Source organism: Cyrtonyx montezumae, unplaced genomic scaffold (assembly GCF_038088225.1).
Source record: "Cyrtonyx montezumae isolate F1298 unplaced genomic scaffold, pur_monq_1.0 scaffold_14, whole genome shotgun sequence".
Taxonomy (NCBI): Eukaryota; Metazoa; Chordata; class Aves; order Galliformes; family Odontophoridae; genus Cyrtonyx; species Cyrtonyx montezumae.
In genome coordinates, this window is record NW_027071870.1 from 3,599,065 (window position 1) to 3,625,383 (window position 26,319).

At 39.0% G+C, this 26,319-nt stretch overlaps 1 protein-coding gene across 1 annotated transcript; it reads right to left on the reverse strand.

Moving 5' to 3' along the window:
- Window positions 1-250: 250 nt before the first annotated feature.
- LOC136045387 (pituitary tumor-transforming gene 1 protein-interacting protein-like) lies at window positions 251-21,863 on the reverse strand. The gene is made up of 7 exons (XM_065731211.1): window positions 21,704-21,863; window positions 19,359-19,411; window positions 16,995-17,103; window positions 15,537-15,645; window positions 11,937-12,005; window positions 6,198-6,244; window positions 251-462 (listed from the first exon to the last, which is right to left on the reverse strand). The coding sequence occupies exons 1-7, from the start codon at window positions 21,861-21,863 to the stop codon at window positions 413-415; spliced, it is 597 nt and encodes a 198-aa protein (XP_065587283.1). The 3' UTR covers window positions 251-412.
- Window positions 21,864-26,319: the final 4,456 nt, after the last annotated feature.

The following is a 26,319-nucleotide window of genomic DNA, read 5'->3' on the forward strand; positions in this document are numbered from 1 at the left end:
TAGGAACACAGGAACAACAGTTTAGGTGGCAGTTGATGCTGAGTTTTTTTTACATGATTGCGACTGTTAATCACATAAATCAGGGAACAAAAGACAGTTTTAAGATGAAGAAAAGTAATGTTTCACGAATATCAATATCACCAGCAAACATTTCTACAACCAAAAACCATTTATAAGAAAAATAGTTTATATAGATTAAAGATAGAGACATGTATTTCATGAAATCTTCACCCACATCTAGCTTTCTTCACCCACATCTAGCTTTATAACCAGTGCAGGGAGTTGGGAACCCATCTTTGGAAATAAAAGATGACCTCAAAGAGCAAATGAAAATAAGCAACAAAGAAAACAACCATAAACCCACAATCTTTCTGTATTCTGGAGGTACATCTCCAAAGGAAGGTGCACAGCTTTATTCATTCTCGAATCTGCTGTATGGATTATCAGATTCATGGAGAAGACCTGAAAAACAAAAGAAAGCAGCATTTATAATTTCCATACCAGCATCATTTCCGTTCCAGATGTAAGATGCTGCTATTCTGTCTTAACTCTACTTCAAATATGCACAATCATTTGTCATGTTCAGCCACTTAGGGCATTCTGCCACAGGACAACAATCTCCAGGAACAAATGAAGATCACCCTTCCATTCAATAAAACCACCAGGGACCAGAACAAGAGCACCACTTAATCCAAGTGGCAGCATGTTTCCATCACGAACACTCTTGATATTTTAACCAGAACGTTGTCAGAAAACACTGTGAAGCCACCCAATTATACTGAGTGTCTGGATTTGCATATCATCTTCTTTAAAGGTTAGCAGAGCAATCACTGTTCCATAACAGCAGTTTTTCCAGACGGATTCTAAACCGCACACCAGATCTGGGCTAGACACATCTGGGCTAGGTGGGAGGGCATACTGAAAACAATGAGTCCCACAAGAGTAGAGAAGCTGATCTGTCATGAAAGAGCAGGGCAACTGTCCATCTCTTTGATATCAACATTTCAGCACTGTTGCCTGGCACGCCTGGACTCTCTTCTTTATCTCATTTATTTGCGATATAGAGAGAGAAGATAGCTAAACCAAACTGTCCCAATTCACAACTATTCTGACAATAGCAGTAACAACAGACTTACACTTGTCACCAGCCGGTCTCATTGGAACTCCTCACAGATCTTCTACTCAGAAGGACCGAAGGCAGACTACACTCAACTGCCTTGTTGCCTTTCTTTCAAACTAACAGCAATGCCAAGCAAGAAGCATGCCTGATTGTTGTATCTGTAACTGCAACTGACTACCTGATAGGGAACAGCAAGTATTATGGAACATGCACAAAGATTCTTTTAACTATTCAAGAACAGAGACTTCAAGCAGCCAATTTCGAAGAAGTTAAAACCAGCCCTCATATCTAATTGCTGTTTTGTCTGAGAATGGGTCAGTCACACTTATGCAGCTTCCATTAGGTAGAAAGAAAGAAAATCTAGTTACCTGATAAGAGTACCTTGCATCAAAGGCACTAGCCCTTCCTGTAATTACTCAGAGGAAGTCATCCTTTAAGCATTTGTGCAGGAATTAATCAATGGTATTTTGAGATCTCTTTTTTTTTTTCTTCTCTAATCTTTAAACTTGTAGAAGGCAGTGTCACTCATTAGCCTAGGTGCCAAACTTGAGAACAAGTGCTAGACTCCTGGACAAAATTAACTTTGGAATAAAAGGATAACCTTAATTTTGAGCTAAACCACTTAAAAGGCCTCATAAACAAACAGATAAAATCAATTAAGGTTATCAAGGAAGTGCCTGCCTTGGTTGAGTTGCTTCAACCAGTGCATGTCTTTGACCTGTTACAACTACAGGATACATACCAAAAATCTCCCTGAAAAACAACACATAAATGCACACATATAACTCTGCTGACTTGACTTATTTATGTATCTTTCTGTATATAGTCTGGCAAGTGTACGTGTGTCTTTCCAATAATTCAATCTAAACAAATACCTTCCAGTGTATGAAGTGCTAAGTAACACAGTAAAACCACAGAAATGCTCTCTTACAGCTCAAATAGCTGAGATTCAACGAAGCGGTGTTCCACATCCAGTACTGCCAATTTCCAGTTAGTAAGAGGAAGGTACACTTAATATATCATTTTCAAGAAGGCAAACAGTCTTTTACTTGCCTTCCCCCAACACACTCAGCCAAAAGCTGTTTCAAACTAGCCATTTTTGTGTGTTGTGAATGAGTCATTTTTGTTTGTTATGGCAAATACATTTCTTTGCAGTGCTTCCTTAATATCAGGTTTGATAATAAGATGTGGAAAGTATCTGCTCAAGTTCACTTCAAGTTCTCTGACCTGTCTTATTTGTACAGTCCTGGAAATATATTGCTCGGGCATTCAGAACTACAGATGAATCCCAGGGAAGGAGGTACAAGACCCCTTCCGAATGAGGATAATCACAGTGGTTATAACACTGGATAAACTTGGGAGCTCAATCTTGTTCTCAAATCTGCATCCATGATTAAAGTTTCTTCAGTCTTCAGCATTTTAAGTAGACCATTAGATTGTATTAAGTAAAAACAAGGAGAACGCAACTCATGACTTGCATCAATTCTTACCAAAGGTGCTGTCTCAAAATCCAGTAAGTGGAGAAAAGGGGAGACCTACAGAAAAAGGCAGCATGACAGAAAGCTACTGTCAGCTGCCACAGCTGCTCTTAGCCATGATATTTAAAAAGGAGCTGCAAGCTTAAGTTAATTGGATAGCACATCCAATGCAACTGAAACTCACTGACTGCCTTAAACCAGACACGAAAGCTGTTTCTCTTGGCTGTTTCCTTTTTGCAGAGAAGCAACTACCCAACTTGTAATTTACACTCTCAGGTTCAAAGCAGCTACACTCTTGCAGGCTGAAGACTCCTGTTTGCAGTAAAGTCCTCTAAATGTTACTGTAAACTTAAAAGATCAATGTGCAGGACACTTAAAAAGAAATGTGAGCATCTTACATTTATTCATCTTCATTATGAGATTACTATTTGACCTACTTACCAGTATTTATGTAGGACTAGAAAATTTGAAAGGCATAATAGTCAAACATCTTTCCTTAGTCTGTATGAAATAATAAGGCCTCCCACTACATATGAAATGACAAGACAATTGTAGAAATTTAATAAGTCTTCCCAGCTCATTCATTTATACTATATAGCATGCTAACTATGTAGCTTCTCACCCTCATCACATACCAGCATTGCTGGAAAACAGAATTAAAAGAGGCACAAGACACAGTATACACCTCAAAAACTGAGCTGATTTGCTATATGCTGCATACATCTTCATTTCCTCTTTAACATCCAAGTTAACATTCCTATTCTTAACATAAAACTAAACAGCTTCAAGTGTACAGCAATACAAGTTTTGCTGTTTTACATCCAGAATGCTAAAGAAGGTCAGTGTGAAGAAGTATGCATAGCAAACAGGAAGAACAATTGCTGAGACGAACTACCAAATATATAAATCAACGTGTCACATCAAATAAAAGAGACAGGATTATGTATCACTAAATTAGCTATCAAAACCTTTGCAGTATTGAACTAAGTGGTTCAGAAGCCCAAAACCATGAAAAGCAATTAATTTGTAAAAATAGAGATACAGAATCCCTCCACTAATATCAGGCAAAATCCTGGAAAAAAAAAAATAAAGCAGCTTCTTACTAATGCTATACTGAACATACAATAGCAGCAAATTCAGCAGCAATTAAATAGTAGTTCCTTTGTATGCTACACAAGCTGCAGAGTACTCTGAATTCTACTTTAAAATTTCCTAACAGTCAACATATAATTTGTGTAATCATATTGCATTCACATGTGAGCAAATGAGAAATACTATCAAATTTTGCCACAAAGAAAGAATTCTGAGTGTGTATTCCTGGTTGCTAAAGCTCTCTATGGCTTCCAAAGCTCCCAAAGGACTGTGGCTAGAGTGACACCTGCAATGCATTATAAATGTGTAATTACCATTTAAATGGGGTAATGAAAGCTGGTGGATGAAATGGGAAAAGGCATTCCCTTAAAGCCAACCAAATACTGAAATTTCAGGCATGATCATCTTAATCTACAGAGTCAGGTTAACTAAGTCATTGTCATTCTGCCACTCATCCACGCCTACTTAACTGAGAATCAGCTCTGCAGCGCGTAAGAGTGTAAAATAATCTAGAGTCTCCATAATTATTTGCAGCAATTTTTATTAGATTATGTTTAATATGCTAACATATGTATTTGCTAGATAGCTAAAAATGAAGACAGAAGATTAAAGGTTATAGCAGGACTTACTGCATTGTCTCACTGACTTATTTTGACAGCCATGTGTCTGCATGTTATCAAAACAGAAGTTGTATAGATCAGCAATGATATTTAGGAATTTCAGACGTTTTGTCTTTCATTTTTCCTCAGTTTCATGCATCCTTTCCATTCAATGATTCACATAAGAGTTGAGTTTTCCTTTAGGGCAAACAATGAATTATTGAAATATAGGCCTCAAACATATCTGGTAATATAAACTAGTCTTTGACTTCACAATAAAGCAAACCTGTCAACGAATAAACCTCACATAAAAATTTGCTAGAGAAATCTGACAGTCAAATCATGACCTTTTGTAGGTAAACTGCATTGCAAAGTCTAACTACACGAAGGAATGGACATTCCTGACTCTTCATGACAAGATACACCTTCCACTAACAAAGAATGCACAAACTTGTTCCTGAATAGGTCACTGATGGCCTACCATGCTTCAGCTGAGGGGCAAAAAGACTCTAACCCTTAGGATGGCTACAAGTAAGATTTTAAATTTGGTATACATATTCCTGAGCCACTGAATCACAGTCATACTCTTCAGAAAACTCAAGTATTCCAAACAAGACCCAACCAAGCACTCCTGAAGTTAAGCACTGACGAGGGAAGTGTGTCTTCACTAAGCTGTATGGCCATCCAGAACTAACTCTCACAACCAGAATGTAACTGAACACAGCCATTTGAAATGCCACTTCAGCGCAGTGCTTTGATATTCTAACTGCTATACTATAAAGTCAAAACCTAAGGTTGGTGGTTGGTTGTGGTTTTTTTAAAGGTAATTAAAAAAAACCAAACAATAAACAGATTCAGACCTATTGGAACTGACCCTGTCTGCCAACTGCAGCTCAGTTATACTACAAAACACTACAGGACTGGAGTTCATGACAGATATCTAAGAAGAATTCTTCTCTCTGCAACATTCTTCCTCATACAGCTTAAGCTTCACACTGATTTTTTTCCTCTGTTCCAGCAGAAGAGCATACTTCCCAGGGAGAGAATTTCCCATACAGACCAAACAGTACTACTCCTGCATCTGCCAAAGGATGCATTGCAGATTGATGAAAGCACTGCCAGACTCTGCCAATCAGTTTAAGAGGAGGATAAATTAACAGCTTGGAGTGACTCTTCAGACCCTAGAATCACCTTCCCTGACATTACTGTAATTTGCATAATAAGTGCAGGATAGTTTTAGCATATCTGTCTCTGAACACACAGTACTATTAACTCAATGAACAAGTCAAATGAAAACTGAAAGGGCTGACAGGCCTAGATAATAAAAGTCTGCTACATGATGGCACCAGGTCCCACAGCCTTGCAATATGCATCTCCTACTGGACCACAGTTCCACTTCACAGGAAACAAATCCAACAATTTGAATCATAATGTGAGACTGCATCCTCCATCATTTTTTCTTTTGTAAGCTTGACTTAAAAACCTTGCTAACTTCTAGCCAGCCTGCCCTCCTTTAATAACTGTGGGACTAGGACTACTAACTAGCAAATTTCCAACAGATTGTTTTGTTGAATTCAAGAATTAAAAAAACCAACAAAACAACCCATTAATCAGTGCTCTTAAGAGGATACAAACCATTTCTCACAGTATATTTAAATACCTACCCGAAGCAAACAACCCATCCAGCAAATTTGCTCTCACCCAGTTGGAGAATCAGCACAAGAAGAGAATAAGAACATAATAGCCATGAGATCAGGTGCTCAGGTGGCAAAAAACACATGAGTAGGAAACCAGATTAGTTCTGCTGCTCATAAAGCAGCAAGCTTCTGCTGTGAATTTTAAAAACCATTAGGAGAAGGGGAAAAAATAAATTCAGATATTGAATATTGAAATAACAGTATCACATACCATACTTCTTACGTATTTCATCATGCTTCTGTTTTCTTTCATGTTTCCTGCAACAAATAAAGACATCAGAAGCAAAATATGAATTTGTTAAAAATATGCAATTACAAATTAAAAAAAATGCATTTGTCAGTTATGTATCTTAAAGATAAGAATCTTTAACTTCCCACGAACCAATAATATCACTAAAAAATACATTTGCAAGCATAACAGAACAGCTTTTTATATATAAAAGTAACGTGCTCGGATGTACGTACATATACATACATAAGGAATCAAGGAGTAACACTAGAACACTCCCTAATGCTTCCCAGCTAGGAATATAACTGTAAATTTTATCTATGAAAACAGTCTGCTTCAGAATCACAAATCAATGTAATATTTTTATGAAGATGAAAGGCACTGAGCTGCTGTATTACTGCTTTATTTAAGCAGCACAGCAAATGTGAGATCTGCAGGTTTCTAAGATACAGCACTGTATCCAGAGAACACTACAATATTGCACTACTGTAAAAAATAAAAAAAAACCTAGTTATGCTGTCTAAGTTTTTGAGACAGTATCTAACTCTGCAAACTTCGACCGTTCCCATAAAACAAGAACCTAACCTAATGAGCTCATTTCTTCTCTCTCTTCCCCTTCCATGCAAAAGTAAAAATGAAAAAATGAAGGAATTTTAAATGGAAACCATTTTAACAAAGAGACTGTTTTGCTTTCTTTAAAAACAAAGCAAAAAGTTCCTACATGACTACTTCACAAGGATGATCCAGTTTCTATATATTTTGAGGAAATTGTTCCTCAACATAAAAATATGCTGTTTGTTGCCCGTATCAAAATTCATCCCAATTAGACAAGTTGAGACTTTTCTCAATTTTAACCTGCACAGATTCAGCAAAGAGCTGTTAAGTACTGACAGCTTAATTCACTGAAGATCCCATTTGCCCCATGCATATTCCACCTTCAAACAATTCCTAAAGCTCATCAGATTTTGTGTGTTTTCAGAAGCAATTATCCTGTTTCCTGAGGATCTGAAGGGTTGAACTTGCCTTTCCCTCTAACTGCACTTCTGGAAAGCTTGCTGATAAAGCACGATGAGAAAACCAAACAGAGACTGACTCAACATCTTCCACAACTGTTTCCCTAAGATACCTACCTCCTTTTTGTCCCATTGGGATAGAAAGGGAAACAAAGCAACCTGGCCAAGCTGAAGGAGGAGGAGGAAGAAAACTAGGGGATCAGGATGTCAAGATAAAATTCAGGTCTGAAAGGTTGAAAAGAACAGGAAGAAAACGAATGAAGTGTACCTACTGGTACAGGGTGAAGCTGACAATAGAATTCTTGCTTTCTATGCTGCATTAGGAGGAAGATATGATACAAGGCAAGGGATATCACGGAGTATAACGGAATGATTCTGCACAAAGCAGTCATCTGTATAAATCCACTCCTTATTTCTGCATGGTTACCATGTGATGTCATACGTTACTACCTCAAACCAAGTGTTTTGGGTTTTTCTGTATGCATCTTTTTACTGGTGGCACTCGTGTATTTGACTGTTTTGCTTATTCTGGCTAAAACAATGGAGAATGACCACTGCAGCTTCAACTCAAATCTCAGTACTCAGTACTAAATCTGATCTGAACACAGAAAGTACTAAGTATCATCAAAAGAACTGGGATTGAAAGCAGCTTGTGCAAGCCGTAAATCTCAGAAACCCTTTAGAAAACCTCCCTAGGCTATCAAAAAATCTGAAATTCTGAAATCCTTACACTACTTACGTCTGAAAAGTAAACTGTTAATATTTGGGAAACGTTCAAACTTTGGCAGGCAGTCAGTGCTGTACCATAACATCCATGTCTGAATTCACACACACACAATAAATAAGGCTTTGGTATGCACTGAGAAGAGTCAGATAAAATTCTGAGCAGGCAGTGACTGAATCAGCCATCCAAAGACAGCCTACTGTTAACACCTTACACTCTCATCAACCAGTGCCACTACATAGTGCTCCAAGTTGGTTCTCTTAATACTACTCCTCTTACACCAATTTCTGTATGCTAAATTCTTGCCTCTTCATACAATTTGCCCTCAGTGTTATAAGCAAAGAAAGTATTTTTCCTGATAATAATTCCTTATAATAATCATATTGTAATTCTCCATACTCAGTTATTTGTAAATGAACTACAATCCTCTCTGGTTTTATTCCCTACACACTGTTCTCCCTTAACACTACCGAATTATCCTTGGCAGCTTCTCTCTCAATGTATCAGAGCTTTTCTTTGGTTATCAACTTCTAACACAAATCATGATTTACAGACAGAAAAGTGCCATGTATTTGCAGCTGTAAATCAAGAGTACAGAAAAAGACTTAATACTTGATGTCATGTTTAAATATGATTTTTTATGTTGTAGATGACATGAAGTCAAGTAAAGGACTAAAGCTACATAATAAGATACCAATTTTCCTTTGGTGATGTAGTTAAATTGAATTCAGGTTTCCTTCCCATCCGAGTACAAATTCTATATTTCAATGGCGTTTTTCAATCTCCCCAGATTTTTCTGTAGAATTCCCATAAACTCTGTCACGGGTTAGAGTACATCTGGTAGATTTTAAAGATCAGAATTAGTATATTTTTCATTATCTCAAGTAATGAGAAATTGGAAACTGATCTAAATGTCTTTACAACAGGAAGCAAGCTGGTCAAGAATATCAGATGAAGGAAAAAATGGTTAAACTGGTCAAAAAGAGACTGTTAGACACCAGCTGTCAACCATCCTCACTGTCCACCACCATGCGGTAGCAACATTTTTAAAGATGCTTACTTGTGTTTCTATTAAACAATGTAATAGCGTATTTATGGCTCTGAATTTAGATACTAACATATTTCTGGATAATAAAAGACTTTTCTCTGTAGTTTACTGGTCAAAAAAAGACTATTAACGTACTCTAGAGCCCACTGCTAGTGACTCCTCCTCATACAAGACTCACAGGAAGCAAGTAATTGATAGGGAGAGGCGTTCTGGCCTACTCCTGGCACTTTCCCCACAAGCCTACCAATCCTTCCTCAGATAAGAAACAGGTGCATGTGTTCAGAACTCATGAAATACCCCAGGCCTGCTGTTATGTTTTGTCTTACAATTGAAATAGTGTTATCTGTTTCCCAGACAGCCCTGAGAAGACAGGAAAGAGAGCTGCTGCTCCAAAACTGCAGCAATCATTCTGGCAGGACAGCCTGCTTGCTTCCAGCAATCTTTGTTCCTCAGCGTAGTTCAAGAACAGATTCAGGCTTAGTTCTGCCATGTAAACCATCCAGTGCAACACCGCTTCTGCATGCACAGCGAAATACATATTCCAGAAGCATCACATTTCCTAAAGATTAACCGTATTAACAATTTGAAGTTGATGTACATATCACAGTAGAAATGTCATGGTACACAGTCACCTCCTGTGCCTCTGGACTTGAGCCACTGCTTTAAAATAAATATACACATTAAGTACTGATTTAACTGATCATAGTATATGTATGGCCTTAAGAAGTTTAGCACAACTGGGCACATGGTTTTGACATACAACAAAATGCTCACATTCCTCACAGAATTCTCTCTCCTTTAAAGAAAGCCACTTTTTCCTTTGTTCTTTATTTCAGCTTGACTGATCTGATTAAAAAAACAAAAACAAAAACAACAGAATGGACAGAATAAAAGTGCTAGCTAGGAAGGGTGAATAACAAGCATAGCTACACATCATCTATGTATTGCTGATACTGGAATTTCTGCCTACTTGCAGTATTTTATAAAGGTCAAATCTTGATGTTAGGGTGACAAAGAACGAATGAGGGATGCAGCTTGTCAAGGTTCTTGAGGAAAAACTGGGATCCGTATTAGTACACCAAAAGATACAGAATCAATTACTCTTATCAAATCATCCCAGTACAGCTTGCTGTCTACAGCACATTTCTTAACAACTCTGGAGGTATTCATAATATCAGAAAAGTTATCTTAGAGAGTATTTCATCATGTCTTCCTAAAAGCTTGTTCGTAATAGTCAAAGCACAATAACCATCACTTAACTATATGAGGTTTTCCCTAAAGATAAAGTAACAAAAATAACAAAATCATAATGCAAACATGATGTACTTCTGAAAAAAAAAATTAAGAGAATATCTACAAAGAGAGAGGAAAAAAATACATCTAGATTTTCTGTATGCATTCTGTGGTATTTTTCAGTGAGCTTGAGAGACAGTGGAATCACAGCACCCTGCACTTTAGAACATCAATAGTCTGATTGTTCATTGTATTTCCCAAGAAAGCACGACTATGAGATTGTATAAGAAGCAGCTTCTCAACAACAGGATGTAGCAGTTTGCTAATAGACAAAGGCTGTCATAAATGTTTGTAGCAATGTGGCTTTGGATATCTGTACACTGTCACACTGATTTAATAAGTTAATAAAACCAGAAAACAAGAATAGTTGGCTACCTGTGGATACATTCTGAGATGTTTCATTTGGTAAATGTCTTTTTTGAGGGCAGGAAACTATCAACGACTAGTAGGAAAGTTTGTGAGAACTACAGATTGACACAACTTTTTCTAACTGGGACAAAAGATGATACAACAGAAGGAAAGAAGGACAGAAATATAAGGGAAAAAGCCCCTTAATGTAATATACAGAGAAGCATACAACTAGAACAGAACCCTGTCACTTACTACAGCAGTTAGTCACCACTGCTAGATCAGCTGTCAAGGGCTGACCTTAAGAACACACACAGTTTTATAGCAAGACTCAGATTAATAAATTCAGAAATCTCAAGCTAGAGTAACTGCACTGCTGCAGCAACAAGGTCCATGCTAAGGTGTCAGCATGTGGAGTACTCCCACATGAGAAAATTAATGCCTTCATTCAAAAGCTCCCCAAAGGGTCTTACACTGAATTACACCTTTGCTCCCTGCAGTCCCTACTCATACCAGCAGTGAATCTAAGCTCAAGAGAAAATGACAGGCAATGGCCAGGCAGTGAAGATGCCCACCTGGTATCTTACTGATAAGACCAAAGAACTATGATTCAAAAGGTACACAGCACTGGTATGTATCATGTGAATCACAGCCTTACCAATCAAAACTGTTTATGTAAAAAATATAAAAACCATGAATAAGGTATAAAATCCCCCATCCCAAAGAATGCTGCTCTCACTGAGTAGTCAGGGTTGACTCCCTGAAGCACTATCAGCCTTGTACTTCTTTGTGCACAGTTTTCATAGAAATAGAAATGTGGGATTAAGTCTGAAACATCTGAGCCAAAGTTTCCCACTTCCTGAGCAAAAGTTCTACTTGGTATTTATCTATCATCTTGTCTACTTTTATTTCAAAAGAAAGCAAACAAGTTATTTTACACTTCAAAAAGAGGCTTCCCAGCCTCAACGAGGCATTAACTCGTGCCACAGACAGGCATCAGTCCAGTATAGGGACCAGGACAGACTTCAGACTCCCATTTGCTGTCAGCTAGCAGAGAGCTCAGGGTACTTGCTACCGTGATCATCAACCACGCAGAGGTCACAGAAATACCAGCTCCTAATCGAGCCTGTACGTCTGACATTGAGCCTAGCTCTTTAGAAGTCTGACACTGTCAAGGAAATTTCACAATGTCTCTGTTGGACTCTTTGATTAGTATTCTAAGCATTCCTCAGAAGGGCAGAATACTTCTATGTTACTGCAAGTGTATAGCTGCACACCAACCTGGAAAAACTTACCTCTGAAGGGACTGCAGTCTTCGTTCCTCTCTTTTTCTAGCTAGCTGTTCTTCTTCTTCATCTTGTCTGCTAGAAAGCACATGAGGAAGAAAAAGCAACTTCAGTGTTACACAATCTGTGTTTAGGCACTTATGTTCAAAAATTTACGGTCTGATCCAAGACACTTCTTTACAGCTCTGTAAAATTTCATTGCTGAATAAAGGAGAAAAAAAAACCACTGCTGAATAATGGAAGTGGTTGTAGAATTACCCCTTCACATTTTCCTACACCCATATGCTTTGTTCACCGTAGTAAGTTGCCTGCCATTCAAACTCTATAGGACATTCCAGAAGCAGGGCTCCTACTTGCTATTTCCTCTACATGTCACACCCCATTTACAGTAAGCCAACTGCACACATACATGCACAGTTAAGTTCGCTGTTGCTCCTTGGAAGAAGACTGATGGCTCATAAGCTTTTGGTGTCAGGACAATTTATCTTTTCCAACAACCATCGCTATCCAATCTCAAGTTGCCCTCAGGAAAACAGTCTGAATGAACTGTCTTGTCAGCTGTCTGCCTTGTTATGGAGTAAGCAAGAACCCACCTGAGTGCCTCAGCTGTGTGAATTTGAGAAATGCCAAGTCTACACAGTACATCTGAGCTACGCATGAGCAAAACGCTCCACTGAATGCATGCACTGAAATTGCATAACGCAGTAAGAGTTGCAGCATACAGCCTTTCCCTGCCATTAGGAAAAGCTTTGAGAAAGTTCAGCTTCACTTATTCATCAGTGATACTATATGAGAACTGTAAGACTCCAGAACATATGTTAAACAATAATTGTTTGTTAATGGTTTGATAGAAGTAAATCACAGTTCTTCAGGATTAGTGAATGGACACTAACCATGCTTCTCCAGATCATTTTTCAGAATTGAATGTGCTATCTGGAGATAGAATGATTTTAATATTTGCAGTATTAACATACTATTAGCAGGAAAAACACAATTATAATGCCACACATCTGCAGCAACCAATATACAAGTTAAACAAGAGTGACATCCAGTGGCTAATTAGAGCATGTCTAATGTTTTAAGATGAAAAATACAGAGGTCAGAACTGGAAATGTGAACTCATTTTTCTCACCCATTCAATCAGTCCATACACATTTGAATGCGTTAGCTGTTTAAATGCACTCCACTAATTCACACAGCATTTAATATACAAATTTCCTAGCCCCTCCATTTTTGTTACCACTTGGGAGTTAGAAAGTCTAACTCTAAGAATCCAGGGCTGTTAACAGTAAAAAACAGAGGTTCCTTTCACTAGAAAACTATGCTAGGTCTTTTTGTCTGACTATTTAATTCCCTGTATTTGCATGGCCAAGAAGACTAGAAGCTTCTATTCACAGGCATTTTTCTGTAAAACTACCTTATTGGAGACCTTGATGTATTTTTGACTGTCTCACTTCACATTGGTCTTGCAAAATATAAAACCACCAGATCAATGAAATGATGATATAGGACTCAGAGAATGCATTTATTCCCTATAACTAAAATAGCACTAAGCGATTTCTTTGCAATGTCCAGAAATTGGAAGTTACATTTTTCATCAAATTCAGGACGTTTGAAATGAACCATCACTTTTTTGTGGGAGAGGCATGGATAATCTGAAGTAGTGAAGGAGAAAGTTTATTTTAGTAAAGTTTCATGAACAGTTATATCTCAAGGGCACGGAATGAAACTCAAAGTCCAAGCACACGGTAAAAATAACAAAATGCAACGTTGCTCTAAAAGCCCAAGGATTTCTGGTAGGGATGGAGTCAGGTGCTGGCTTCTAAAACATAAATGTACAGCTTGCTAACTCCCCGCTGGAATACTGATGCTTCTGCGAAACAAGACTTCGCCTGAAGATACACCCAATAAATCAATAAAACAGATCTAACACTACACTTTCACAAGTTCTCATGTTTCCAATTAATACCTATTTTTTTTTTCGTTTTTTTTTTTTTGTGGAAAAGGAGCCCTCAAATCTGAGGAAGTAGAGAGCAAATGAATTCCTGCTGAGAATAAGTGGGTTTAAAGCTACTAATATCTCAGGCTGCAGTGTAATAATACATTCTGAATCTTCCTCAAATAAGCTGGACCCCACTTTGACAAGACCTTTAAATCCTTTAAGTGTCAGGAGATTAAGCTTGACACCTTTGGAGTAGTGGCATAAGATGACTCTCAACTAACCCTCTATTTTTAGAATTAGATGTTACAGTAGTGATTGACGACTTAGCTACTAAAACTGAAGTCTGACACAAATCTCTTTTTTCACAGGAATCAAGCTCTATTTGTCGGCATGTCAGCCACAGGAGCCTACACAGTTCTTCTGCAGAGGAAGCTGACAGATCTTACATAAAATCTAAAGCAGTTTTATAGAGTCCTCAGGGCTTATCAGCACAGGGCTACAGTTAGCAATTTTTGCATTGGGATGGATTTGCACTAGAACAGAACAATCTACCACCAGAACAGGTACATGCTTCTTCAAGGAAAAGAGAAAGCAGGAATGACCTTATCTTTCTTGAAAGCCACACATGTACAATTTTTCTCTGGCTTGAAGGACAGCACTAAACAATGTACAACTACATAAATTCTAACAAAAGAATCAAACAACAACAATGAATTACACATACTTGAAATAGTACAGAAATCATTTCAGATCAAGAAACGAGGGCCCACATTTCACTGACATGAGAAATCTGAAGCACAAAAGGTACAGAGCTGGAACTACACTGCCCAGAAACCTAAAACTCTTAAAACTTCACTGATGCTAGGGAGATTAATGTGATATCCCAATAAACATGGCCTTTCAGGTGTTTCACTGGGAAATAAGCACTTATCAGATGGCTGCACTGAGTTTGCACGTGTTAGCTGCTCATTTTCTGACTTCCCTTCCTTTAAAAGGACATTAGCCAATTAAAGAAGTACACAGGTAGGAAAGAACAGTTTTACTAGTTCTCAAAGATCTAAGGGATATTTAATTTCTTCAGTATTACTTTTCTTGAAAATAGGTCAGTCATCCTTAATACCCTAGAGCAAAAGAGTATCATCATACATTCACAATATTTCATTGAATTGGCAAATGCACTGGGATACTGACAACCCACTCACAGACCCTGGAGCAAACCGTGAAGCATGGGTACCCAAATACCATAGGATGTTGGCACACAGTTACATATTCCCCACCAGATCCCTTTTTGCTTTCCTTAGATCACTCACTGTGAATCACAAGAAGTTATTATTTTAGCCATTTAAATATTTCATGTCCAGTCTTACTAAGGAAGTGTAAAAATGCAGAATTATAAAGCAATAAATTTAAAAAATGTCTGTGATTCTATCACTAATAACATCACCTCTCTGTCATTCCAGCATCACTACCTGTCACTAAATATCTTTTTGTAGTCTTTTTTCAAATAAAACAGTATGACATAAATATGGTTCCAAACTGGAAGACTCTTATTGGAGTCTTGGAATTATATGTTGGAATGCAAAAGGTTTTGGGTTTTTTTTTGTGCATCAGCAGGTAGGGAAGACCAGCATCCAAAGTTAGTAAAGAAAACAAATACACATACTTACTTCTTGAAACGCCTCCTGCAGTAACAGCAGTAACAGCAACAAACTGCTATGGACACCAGAATGATTCCAGCTACTACAGCTATGGCAATAATTAGAGCCTCAAAGTTTACTGAAAAACATGAATATATTTAACTTGTTAAACTCCAGCATTAACATTTATCCTCCCTATAGTTCTTTTCCTTCCCAATCCTTTTTTCAGCTCCATGAACAAAAAAACCCCAACACCTTACCCTAATCACAACTCTGCACCTCACATTAGAATTCTGCTACTATGCATTATCTACACTAACGTTTTTTTTTTCTTAAATCACTCTTTAGGCACACAAAAAGGTATTACAACTCATTCTGTAATATCTATCTTCTGGTGCAGTTCCACAGTTATGTCCTCCCAATAAATTCTTCAGTCACTGTATTGTGACCAAAAAGAAGTTATGTACGTACATCACAGGCAGCAGTGGTTGATAATGTGTTAATATTTTATTTCATAAAAAACTGTAACTGGAAGCTAGCCATTTGTTCCTGAATTTTGAGAGCTGTAATATTCGCCTTTATTTTCAGCAAAGCCGAGCCAATGCTCGTTTCTCTGTTTTATTTCCAAAAAGGAAAATTAAGATGACCGTGTTCACAGATTAAGTTTCCTACTAAACCTGAAGGGAAGAGCCTCAGTAAGACTAGATCACAGAATCTACCCACAGGGATTGGAAAGGACCTGAAGAGTCCAACTCCCCTACTAAACAGGTACCCAACAACAGGTCACAAAGGCAGGTGTCCAGACAAGTCTGGATATTGACCACAACGTGCATAGAATTTATAACAAGATTTCTGAAGCAAATGCTAATTTTTGTTGTGTTTTTTTTTTAATCTTTTACCATTTTTGCTCCATTCCACTGTTTTAATTCTGTGTTTAAGCTACATTCAGTCTAGAAACACAAATTACACAAGCTAGAAATCCTCTCTCTATTAGAAAAACCCAAACCAACAACCTAACTTTCAAATGCACCCTTAGTATCAATAAATACCCTTAATCAACACTTTGCAAAAGGACGCAGCACAAATGTCTTTCCCTGCTGGGTGCAGCTGGGAGGGAGTTAACTTTCTTCACAGCAGCCTGTACGGTGCTGTATTTTGGAATTATGGCTCAAACAGTGCTGAGAACACACCAACGTTTTGGCTACTACTGAACAGGTCGTGCTCAGCATCTAGGCTGCTCTTTGCCTGACTTGCTCCTGCTGCATGGAGTCTGCTAGCAGTGTGCATCTGACTGGGAGGGGACACTGCTGGGGCCCGTCCTGAACTGACCTAAGGGATATTCCACATTCCAACCATAACTGTTGTCCTTCTCCACCCCTCCACAACACTGTTAATTATCAGAGAAAAGCTGCAGGAAGTGGCAGCCACTCTTCAGACTGAGCATACCTGTAGATACATCCTTACCACAGAAGCAGGATTAGTACTTACTCCAGCAAACTCCCCATCGAGCATTTGAGAGTGAACATAACGAAGACGGTGGAAGAATGCTCCTCACAGGATAATCCATACAAGTGTTGTTGGTGAAACACCAAAGGCACTGTGCAAAACAAGCAAACAAAAATTACTGTTCTTCAGAAAACAATTTATAACAACAATTAGTCCATTTTAAGGCAATTTATCATCAAATTCTCCTCTCCACAGACAAAAGTATGATACAGTATTACACACTGATAGCATCTCATAGTATGGAACCTACAGAAGTCCTGGCACAATTCCAAATTAAGTCTAACTTGAATTTTGTACGTTGAGCCAATAAATAGTCATACAAGTCTGAAATAATTTTGGCAACATATTAAAGTACTCAGTGCACATAAGAATAAAAAGGCTTTGTGTTTATATTTACCAAAATTAACAATTAACCCAGTAAATCAAGTCAAATGGAGAATCACATGAAGAGATCTCTCTCTTAAAACATGAAGCAATATCTACACGTTATCACATAACAGTTGCATTTCTCAGATTTTAATGTAATTATAACCTTATAGTAATAAATATTAAAGTTAGTTGAGTTTCAGGATTCAAAAGGTCCAAAACTCATACACTCATACTCCTTACAAAATAGTACTTTTAAAATGAAATAGCACAACCATAACAATACCAAGTATTCAAAACTTTTTGATAGAAACATGAAAAAATAGGTATTCACCAACTTTGAAGACCAACTCAATTATAATTAAGCTAAACATCTGATTATTTTGAATTGTAATTCTATTTAACTGAATAAATTTCACAGTTCGTTTGGATTTTTATCTAACATTACAAGTTTTATTTTCATTTTTATCTGCTGCTATTACTTATATAATCATCTTCTTCAATTTCTTCAACTAAAGCAATTTATCTAATTCCAGCACTCTTTGCTTTCACACTGCTCAAACAAATGCTGATAGCTTTCCTTACAGTCTTCTTCTTCAGTAAATGTATGTGCGAATTGCCTGAATTAAGTCTAAAGTCACCTCCTCAAGGTTAACTCTGATGCTATTGCAGTAGTTGCCCTGGATCATCCATCATTCTGTCACTGACACAAGACTGGTCTCCATCATTGGTTTGACAGATTCTGAGAATAATATATCTCTAACTGCTACAGTGCCTTCAGAGCACAGACATCTAAAGGACTTTTTCCTCTCACAAGGTGAACACACAGCTCTCAGGTTAATGAAGTGGTGCTCATGTGCCAGTCTCGGTCCTCACAGGCATCAGCTGCAGAGCCTATCTGAAGTGACAGACACACCAGCAGTAGTAATGAACATTTAATCTTCAATGACCCGTATTTCCTGTTTCCTACTTCACATTTTTGAAAATGAAGACATCTTTACACAATTCCAAGTTTAAGATGACAAATACACAAGTCCACAGCCCACAGTCAATGGCTACCGCAATACAAAGCGATTGTTTTTGTTGTTGTTGCTGTTTTAATTCAAAAAGACATATACATGGATAAAACAAGCACAGAACAGATAAGTTTGGATATTCCTCAACTTTCTCTTGTGAAGGTTTTGCAGTAACTTATGCAATTGCAGGATTTCTGAAGCAATCCTTCCCAGTGACATCTAAGGTTAGAACTGGAGACACTCTCTCACACGGAAGCTCTCTCTGACACTTGGATATTAATCACAACTCACCATACTGTGGGGCTACAAAGGTTTTGAGTAAAGGACACAGAATCACATTCCTCTGATTTAAATGTTTACATTACTATGGTCTCATTGAAAACCTAAACACTTTGGTACAGTAATCTAGCCTGGCAGCAGAGAGGCTGAACATCTACAAAGCAACAATCCAGCCTGCTTCAGCTGAATGCAGTGTGCAGGACGTGTGTAGAAAAAGGCATCTCTTGCTTGCTTCATTCATAGCTAGCTCTCATCATCTGGATACTAGAAATGCAAGGCATTTTATTCACCAGACAGTTTACCCAGCTCTCCTGTAAGATGGAAATACAACCAAAGCTAAGTGCGAGAGTCACAACCAGGAGCAGCAACTTGCTCAGTTGCACTGCACTGTGGAAGCACCCAGCACCCACACCAATGGGAGTACCTAAAGAGGCAAAGCACAGTATGATACTGTGTGTGGGGGGGAAGGGGGTGGAGAGATGAGTATTGAGTGACCACTCTTACCAACTCAAAGCCAGACTAGAACCTACTGATATGGATTCCTCTTACTAAGTGCAGTTTAACTAGGTTCATCATTTATAGAGAACAACAACAAACAGCAACCAAGTAACACATAACTCAGCTTAAAAGCAAGAGGAAAAGCACCAAGTTCTCAGTTTAAAAATACATATATATATATACTTACCGAAACATTTTTTAAACATTCTTCACAGGACCTCTGGGAAAACTCCGAACATGCTAGAGAAATAAAAAACAAATTACCACAGGTATCATATCTATATTTATCCAGGAACATCAAATGTTTAACACAATACTTAATTTTTTTTCCCTTCACACACACTACCAGGTACAAGCAAATATCCTGATTAAAAAAAGGATGAAGTTGTTACAAAATGCAATGCTACCCCAGCAATTGGAAAAAGAGTTTAATTCTGCTTTATACATTTCTCTGGGCTGCCTAACTTAGAAGATTCACACATTTCCCACCAGTTACAGAGTTCCCCTTCAGGAGTGCAGAACAGAACAAAACTTCACTCAAGCTAAGGAACACCCAGCCCCTCCAATCCACCTGGAAACAGCACTATGTGTTCTGGCACAGTAAAAAAAAATAATTAAAAAAGAAAAAAACTTTGAAGTTTTCAGATTCAAACAGATGTTTTCAAGGCACTACCATAGTAACTTTATTTGGGAAAAAAATTGTAAGGCATAGCACAACTACCAACAGTAACAGTGTTTTTTATACATTTTCCAGTCATTCTGTCTATACTGACATATGAAATAAGCATTGAGCATCTAAAATTAATAAAATGAAGAACTGTTTTTACAAGCCTGGTTTACCAAGGAGCAGAAGCAGTATTTGATAAGTAACATCTTTTTTTACTTAGTGTTCTACTTAGCATAACACATCTTACAACACACCTCGCACAGAGCTAGCTACAGTATCAAGGCTATATTCTCACAGGGAAATAGATAAAAATTACTACTGCTATTAATTATTACCCCAACGGCTGCTTATGCTCAATTTTCTTTTTTTAATGACTAGAACCCTGCCAGCACATACAGGAATTGTAATACCTGAATTACTTGTATGACCTCACCTTCTAGGGAATGTACCCACGGACCTGTGTAGCAACACAGATAAAGCACACAGGCTCTTCCTTCACAAAAGACAGGCACAATGGAATGCACAATTAAAAAAGCCCTTTGTTTAAAAACATTACTCCACCTCTCTAATATCCATGAATGCAGCTTATAAAAAGGGTATTTTGTGTTGTTAATAGTATGTTGGGGTTTTTTTTATTTATATTTTTTTTTTTTAAGGAAAACAAGGATCTGAAACACTAAGAACTGCTCTGTAGCCTTCAGATCAGTGACCCTTTCAGGAGGAAGCTGTTACTATTCCACTAAAAAACAAAACAGTACACCTGCTCAGATAGTCACAAATCTTTCCACAACTATGTTACTCACAGTTAGTTCCTATTAATTTGTTACTTATCTACATTCTGAGTTTAAACCATTTTCCCACCCACTGGCATTGTTAGAAAAAGTACTCAGCTTTCCCCTCAACTCTCCTTTTGCTGCAGTAACCAAGCCTTGTAGAATATCTCCCTTATGGGATGTTCTGAAGCAGGGAACAAGACAACCTGTGTAGCCTTGCTTTGCTCTGGATACAAAGCTGAACAGCACACAGCATGTCAGGTCCCCCAGCTACAGACCGCCCATCAAACCACATTCCTGCTTTCATGGGACCATCACTTCATAACTGAGTCATCTGACAGTCAGCAAGGCCTTATGTTTCATGACCTCTCTGTACATCAGCAACAAAATTTCTGCCATGAGCAACCTCCTAAAGTCACATGGAAATAGAAGCACATGAAAAGTCCTTTCCTTGGGAACCTTGCTGCCAACTCAATCCAGTTTTGTCTCGAATCAAGTTATGTGGTTTGGTTTATGCTTCTATTGGAAAGAGACTGATTAACAGGCGGCCGTTAGCAAGTTCCTTCCTAACTGTTGAGGAACTATTGAGAAACTGACAGCTCCCTTCCCCTGCTGCCCCAGGTCTCACCAAGTCGGATGTTCAAGCACAAACCCTACCTTAAACAAACGAGATCCCTCAGCTGTGACGCTAAAAGCAGGCGTCACGGTCTGCATCGGCTGCCTGCACACAGCACAGATCAGCAGCACCTTTCTGCTCGCATCTGTTAACACCTCTCAAACACGAGGAAGCACTTCAACCGCCTCCCGAAAGCGGCTACGATATAAACGACCCCAAAGCGACCCCAGGACCGAACAGCACGCAGCCGGCTTCCTCTTCCTAGGTGACTTCCTCAATATCAGCGTGCAAACAAGGGCGGCGGGCTCCCCAGCCCACCCCCACCCCGAGACCCCAACCGCTGGGGCCGCCCCTCCCCGTCCCGCCCCACCGGCGGCGGAGGAGGGCGCGGGAGCCGCCCGTCCTCAAGGCGCTTCCGAACGGCGCCCGGAGGCCTCGGCGCGGGCTGCGCAGCTCCCACAGCCCTCCGGCCTTACCCTGCGCCGGTGTCGGCGGAGCCACGGTGACGAGGAGCGCCTCGGCCATCGCGGCGCAGCCCCACAGCAGCGCCAGGCCCAGCAGACGCAAAGCCCGCAGCCGCCACGCGCCCATCGCCCCGCGCAGGCGCAGCTGGGGAGGAGGGCGGGCACTGCGCATGCTCGGCGCTGGCATTCGTTAAGCGCTGGGTTGTGCTTGCCGTAGCTGAGCTTGGCTAGCTTTGCTATCACCTGGCTCAGGGGAGGGAAGTTCGATATTGTAGGTTGCCAGGGTACCAGGGCAGGTTTCTTAGTGCTGAATGACTGAGCATGCAGGGGTTAGAAGGGACTTCTGGTGGCCATGGAGTCCAACCCCCTGACGAAACAGGTTCCTACAGTAGGACCCCCAGGAAGGTGTCCAGACGTGTCTTGAATGTCTTCACCAGAGGAGACAGCGCAGGCCGCCTGTGCAGCCTGTTCCTGTGCCATGTCACCATCACAGAGGAACTTCCTTTGTTCCAATTTGTGCCTGTTGCCTCTTGTTCTGTCCCTGGGCATCACTGAAAACAGCCTGCCCACATCCATTTGACTCCCACCTTTAGATATTTATAAGCATTGACAAGATTCCCCTCTCAGCATTCAGCAGGCTGTACAGTCTCTCAGCCTTTCGCATCCAGGAGGTGCCTCAGGCTCTTAATCATCTTTGTCAGTGTGGCTCTGACCATTTCAGTCAGCGGTGACGCCCTTTTCTTCTGGCCCTCTCACGGATGAGGTGGCATTTAGACCACTTTTGTCTGTCTTGTATCAAGATGTCAGTATGAAATCAAGTTTGTGAGTGTAGAGAGAGCAGCTTTGAAAGTGCACTTGAGCCTTTAGGAGGAGTATGATGAACGTTCTTCACAGTTTCACTTTGCCACCCCATCTGTCTTCATACATCTATTACACCTTACTGTGGAAATTAATCTCTCTAAAATCCCCCGCAGTAAGAGATGAATAGCTCCAGAAGACCATTCAGAGGGAAATAGTCTAACTGCTAGTAACTTGGGTGACTGAGGAAACGAATCTCATCCCTTGGTTCTAAGGCTGTTGGCCTTCGAAGCTGACATATGTCACACCAGGATGGCTTTGTGAGAGATCTGGCAGTTTCAAACCGCAAGATGCTCTCACCTTAAATGCAATTTCAACCTGTACATTGAAGTCTTGCTTGCATTTCACTTAGCCTACTTCATCTTTGGATTTCTGCCAGCAGCACTTATATTTCTGCTTCTGTGTTTTCAGAGTGTTCGAAAACCAAAGTCAAAGTGTGGGTGAAGGCACCATATGCAAACCAAGGTGTTTTTACTTGAATTTAATGTATGACAATAATGATTTGTGAGTTCTTCAGCCTTCTTGAGTTTGCTGATGACCATGTTTTGCAATGTGTTGAGGTCCATAATTCTATATGCACTGAAACACTTTTTTTTCCCCCATGCTTCCATATTCTTAAGTCACCAGAAACATCAGAGTGGCTGTCTTTTCTAATACAAGACCTGAAGGGTGCTGAAGAAAATTATCAAGTAGAAAATGGAAAACAAAAGTCCTCAGAAGAAAATAAGGTGCTTAAATATGGCTAAGCTGTGAAATTGTCTTTGAATATTAAGGGCGCTTAAGTTTAGATTAGTCCAAAAAGATTTTGTAGTATTATTTTTTCTTCTTGAGTATGTCTGTTTACAGGTATTAAATACTGACATATCGCCTCTAGTTCAGAATGTCTCTGAACCACACCCCCAGAATCCATGTGTAGTTGCCTAGGAAGGTGTATTATTTGTTTGCCTTGTTCTGATATTCTTCCTTAGGCATCTGATGTTAACCGCCATTTCAGGCCAGATGCTGAGCTAAAAGTGTCCTTGGAATGACTATATATAGCTGTTTTCATATATTGTATTTTCTTTTTCTCAAGCTTCTGTTATATTCCACATATTTTTGATCAAATGCACTGAATTATGTTTGAGGCAGGGTGGAAGTCCTCTAGCTATTATTTTGTATCTTAGCATCAGGTAGTTTTAAGTATGTAGTGAAGAATGACTTCTCATAAGACAGCTCAAGCCAGAGCTTGCAATTTTTCCTTGAAATGCTTCCAGTGTGGTAATTCCAAAGGAAGTGTCTCTCAGCTGGAACAAAGAGTTATGGGAGAAGAGGAAATAAAAGAATTTACTGAGGTCTCTTTGGAAGCATGGCTATATCCATCTTCTCTGCTCTATCCTTTTGGGGGACAAAAACATTAATATAATTTATGAACAGCTTCGGTAATTCTCTCACGTAGTAATGAATTAGTTTTTTTCTCGATTAGGTAAGCACTCCCTTGGCAGACATAAATTCCCAGAAAATTGAGTATGGATGTGAAAAAGTGTTCTGACAAGAACCTGGGTTTGGAACAAGCAGCATGTATTAAGGTTATAAACAAAATCTTCAATCATAATTCCCACACTCATTTCAAATGATAACAAGATCTTTTCTGCCAGCTCCACAGGCTCTGCCTGGGATTTTGAACCAGGTTTGTATAAATGCCTTTTCAGCAGCAGCTTTGGCCAGGGCCTCTCTTCGTCAGCTGCTCCAGTTCCTCCCATGTGTTAGAACAGCTGAACAAGCCTTCACTCGGTAGCTGAACAAAGGAATGATTTGTCTGTTTTTAGATGGTTTATTTTTCATTATTACCACTGATAACCATCTCAAAAGTGATGCAGCAGTTACAGAGTGTGTGTGTGTTCAGTTGACAGCCGTAATGACAGTATTACTGCACCACCCTGAGTCTGTTCAGCTTGTCCTATTGCGAAGTGCATAAATAATTTAGCTGATAAATTCTGTAAGTGATTAGAATATCATTGTTTGTTTGTTTGTTTTCTTTGCTCTTTTGATCTTATAAATATATGCTTTGGTTAAAGATATCTCATCAAGAAGTTGTTTGGTAGGGTTGTTTTAGTTTGTGCATGGCTGGAGCACAGACGTCCCTAGGTTGCATTCTGATGAATGCTTAGATCAGCATTGCTCCCACAAAAGTAGTTCCTCTCCACCTGAATGCTTATTTTTGCATCCAGCAAAAGCTATGTTTACAAACACATTTTTGCTGTCCTGTACTGAACTGATGCTGTTGAAAGTTTGCTTTTCAGATAGATCAGTGGTCCCCTCAGTCTGGGTCACTGAGCATGTGACCAAGTTCTTGTGCTGGTACAGCAGAGAAGGAATTGAGGGGACACAACTAACACCCCGGGAGGAAGAAGAACTTCCTTAGTTTTCATTTACAGGACCAGCTTCAACATACATTGGTTTGATATTAAGGCTTCAATGAAGTAATGGAAGAACGTATATGTAAGAGCTAGAACTTTGTTAAAGGAGGTACTGTGATTAAATTCCTATAGGGAGCAGACCTGAATGTGTGCCATGTTCAGATTTTAATAAATTAGCTTTTACGATTCTTTTCTTAAAATGAAAAGTATTTGATATATGCAATTTGATAGAGGAAAAGCTCCATAAGTTATTTTTCAAGGTCAAATAAAGTAGAATCTAGCAAGTGAAAATCTTCCTTGTCTCAACCAAATAACCACCATTGCATAAATAACATGCACTGAAACAGAACACGTTGAGATCCTAACAGTTAGAAGTAAAACATATCATAAACAGTTTATCTTTAGGCCTGCAATTTCTAATATCATGATCTGCATTTCATTGGATATTTTCAGGGATTTTCAGGCATTAGAACAACGCAGTATAGAGACGAATTTATATACCTGAGGTTTTGCAATTTTGCTATAAATGCAATGACTCGACTTCAACTTTCAGGCATACCCTGTGATTAAACTGTCTATTAAATGCTCTTAATAAATTCAGACATGATTAGCTGAATGCTACTGGGACAATTAAAATAAGCCATTCCTCTTGACTGATGTGGGCCTCCCTGCTGTCACGGAACTAAGATTTGCACCCACAGTGCAAAGAGAGAGCCTAGAGGTATATTTAAGATCAGTTCAGAATCTTTGCTAAGGGTATGCAGAAGCTGATTTTAATTTGCTTTTCATTGCACAATACTCATGTGACCACACACTTAATGTTTAGGGAATAAATATACTTTTAAAGAGATTATCTACATAACGACTGCATTATCTCGTGGCTGCAACAGAGAGATAAAAATGTTAGTCTTGGCAAAAAAGGCATATGGTGAAATTTTTTGCCCCCTGACTCCTGCAGCTCACGTTACATATAAAGTTTTTATGGCAGAGGAACAGTTGTGAATATCAGAGCTAAGTGCACTATTTGGCAGGGTGGTTAGTAGTACTAAATTGTAATCTAATTGAATTATAGTCTGTTGTTAGATTTATGGTAATACTACTGCATCCAAAATGGCAAGCCACGTACTTCCAAGTTGACTGTATGTCAGTGAAATCTGGCACTGCATTAACAGCTGCTAACATTTAGTAATCTCCAATATTTCAAGCACTGAATTTTGTGTTACAACTTGTACTAACAGATCAGTTCTAGCAGGGCTGACTACTTTATTTTGAAAACCATTGGACTTACCTGGACAAAATTAATTGCTAAGTGCAGTTTATCTTGGATGGAAATAATTGTTTTTTGGCAGAGTGTTGTTGCACAAATAAATGAAC

Excerpts from the sequence above, each read along its gene's own strand:
- LOC136045387 (XM_065731211.1), bottom strand. The coding sequence starts at position 21,863 with ATGCGCAGTGCCCGCCCTCCTCCCCAGCTGCGCCTGCGCGGGGCGATG. Across the intron at positions 12,006-15,536 it reads TGCAGGAGGCGTTTCAAGAA|CAGACAAGATGAAGAAGAAG; the intron begins GTAAGTATGTGT and ends TGTGCTTTCTAG. Across the intron at positions 6,245-11,936 it reads AGACTGCAGTCCCTTCAGAG|GAAACATGAAAGAAAACAGA; the intron begins GTAAGTTTTTCC and ends TATTTGTTGCAG.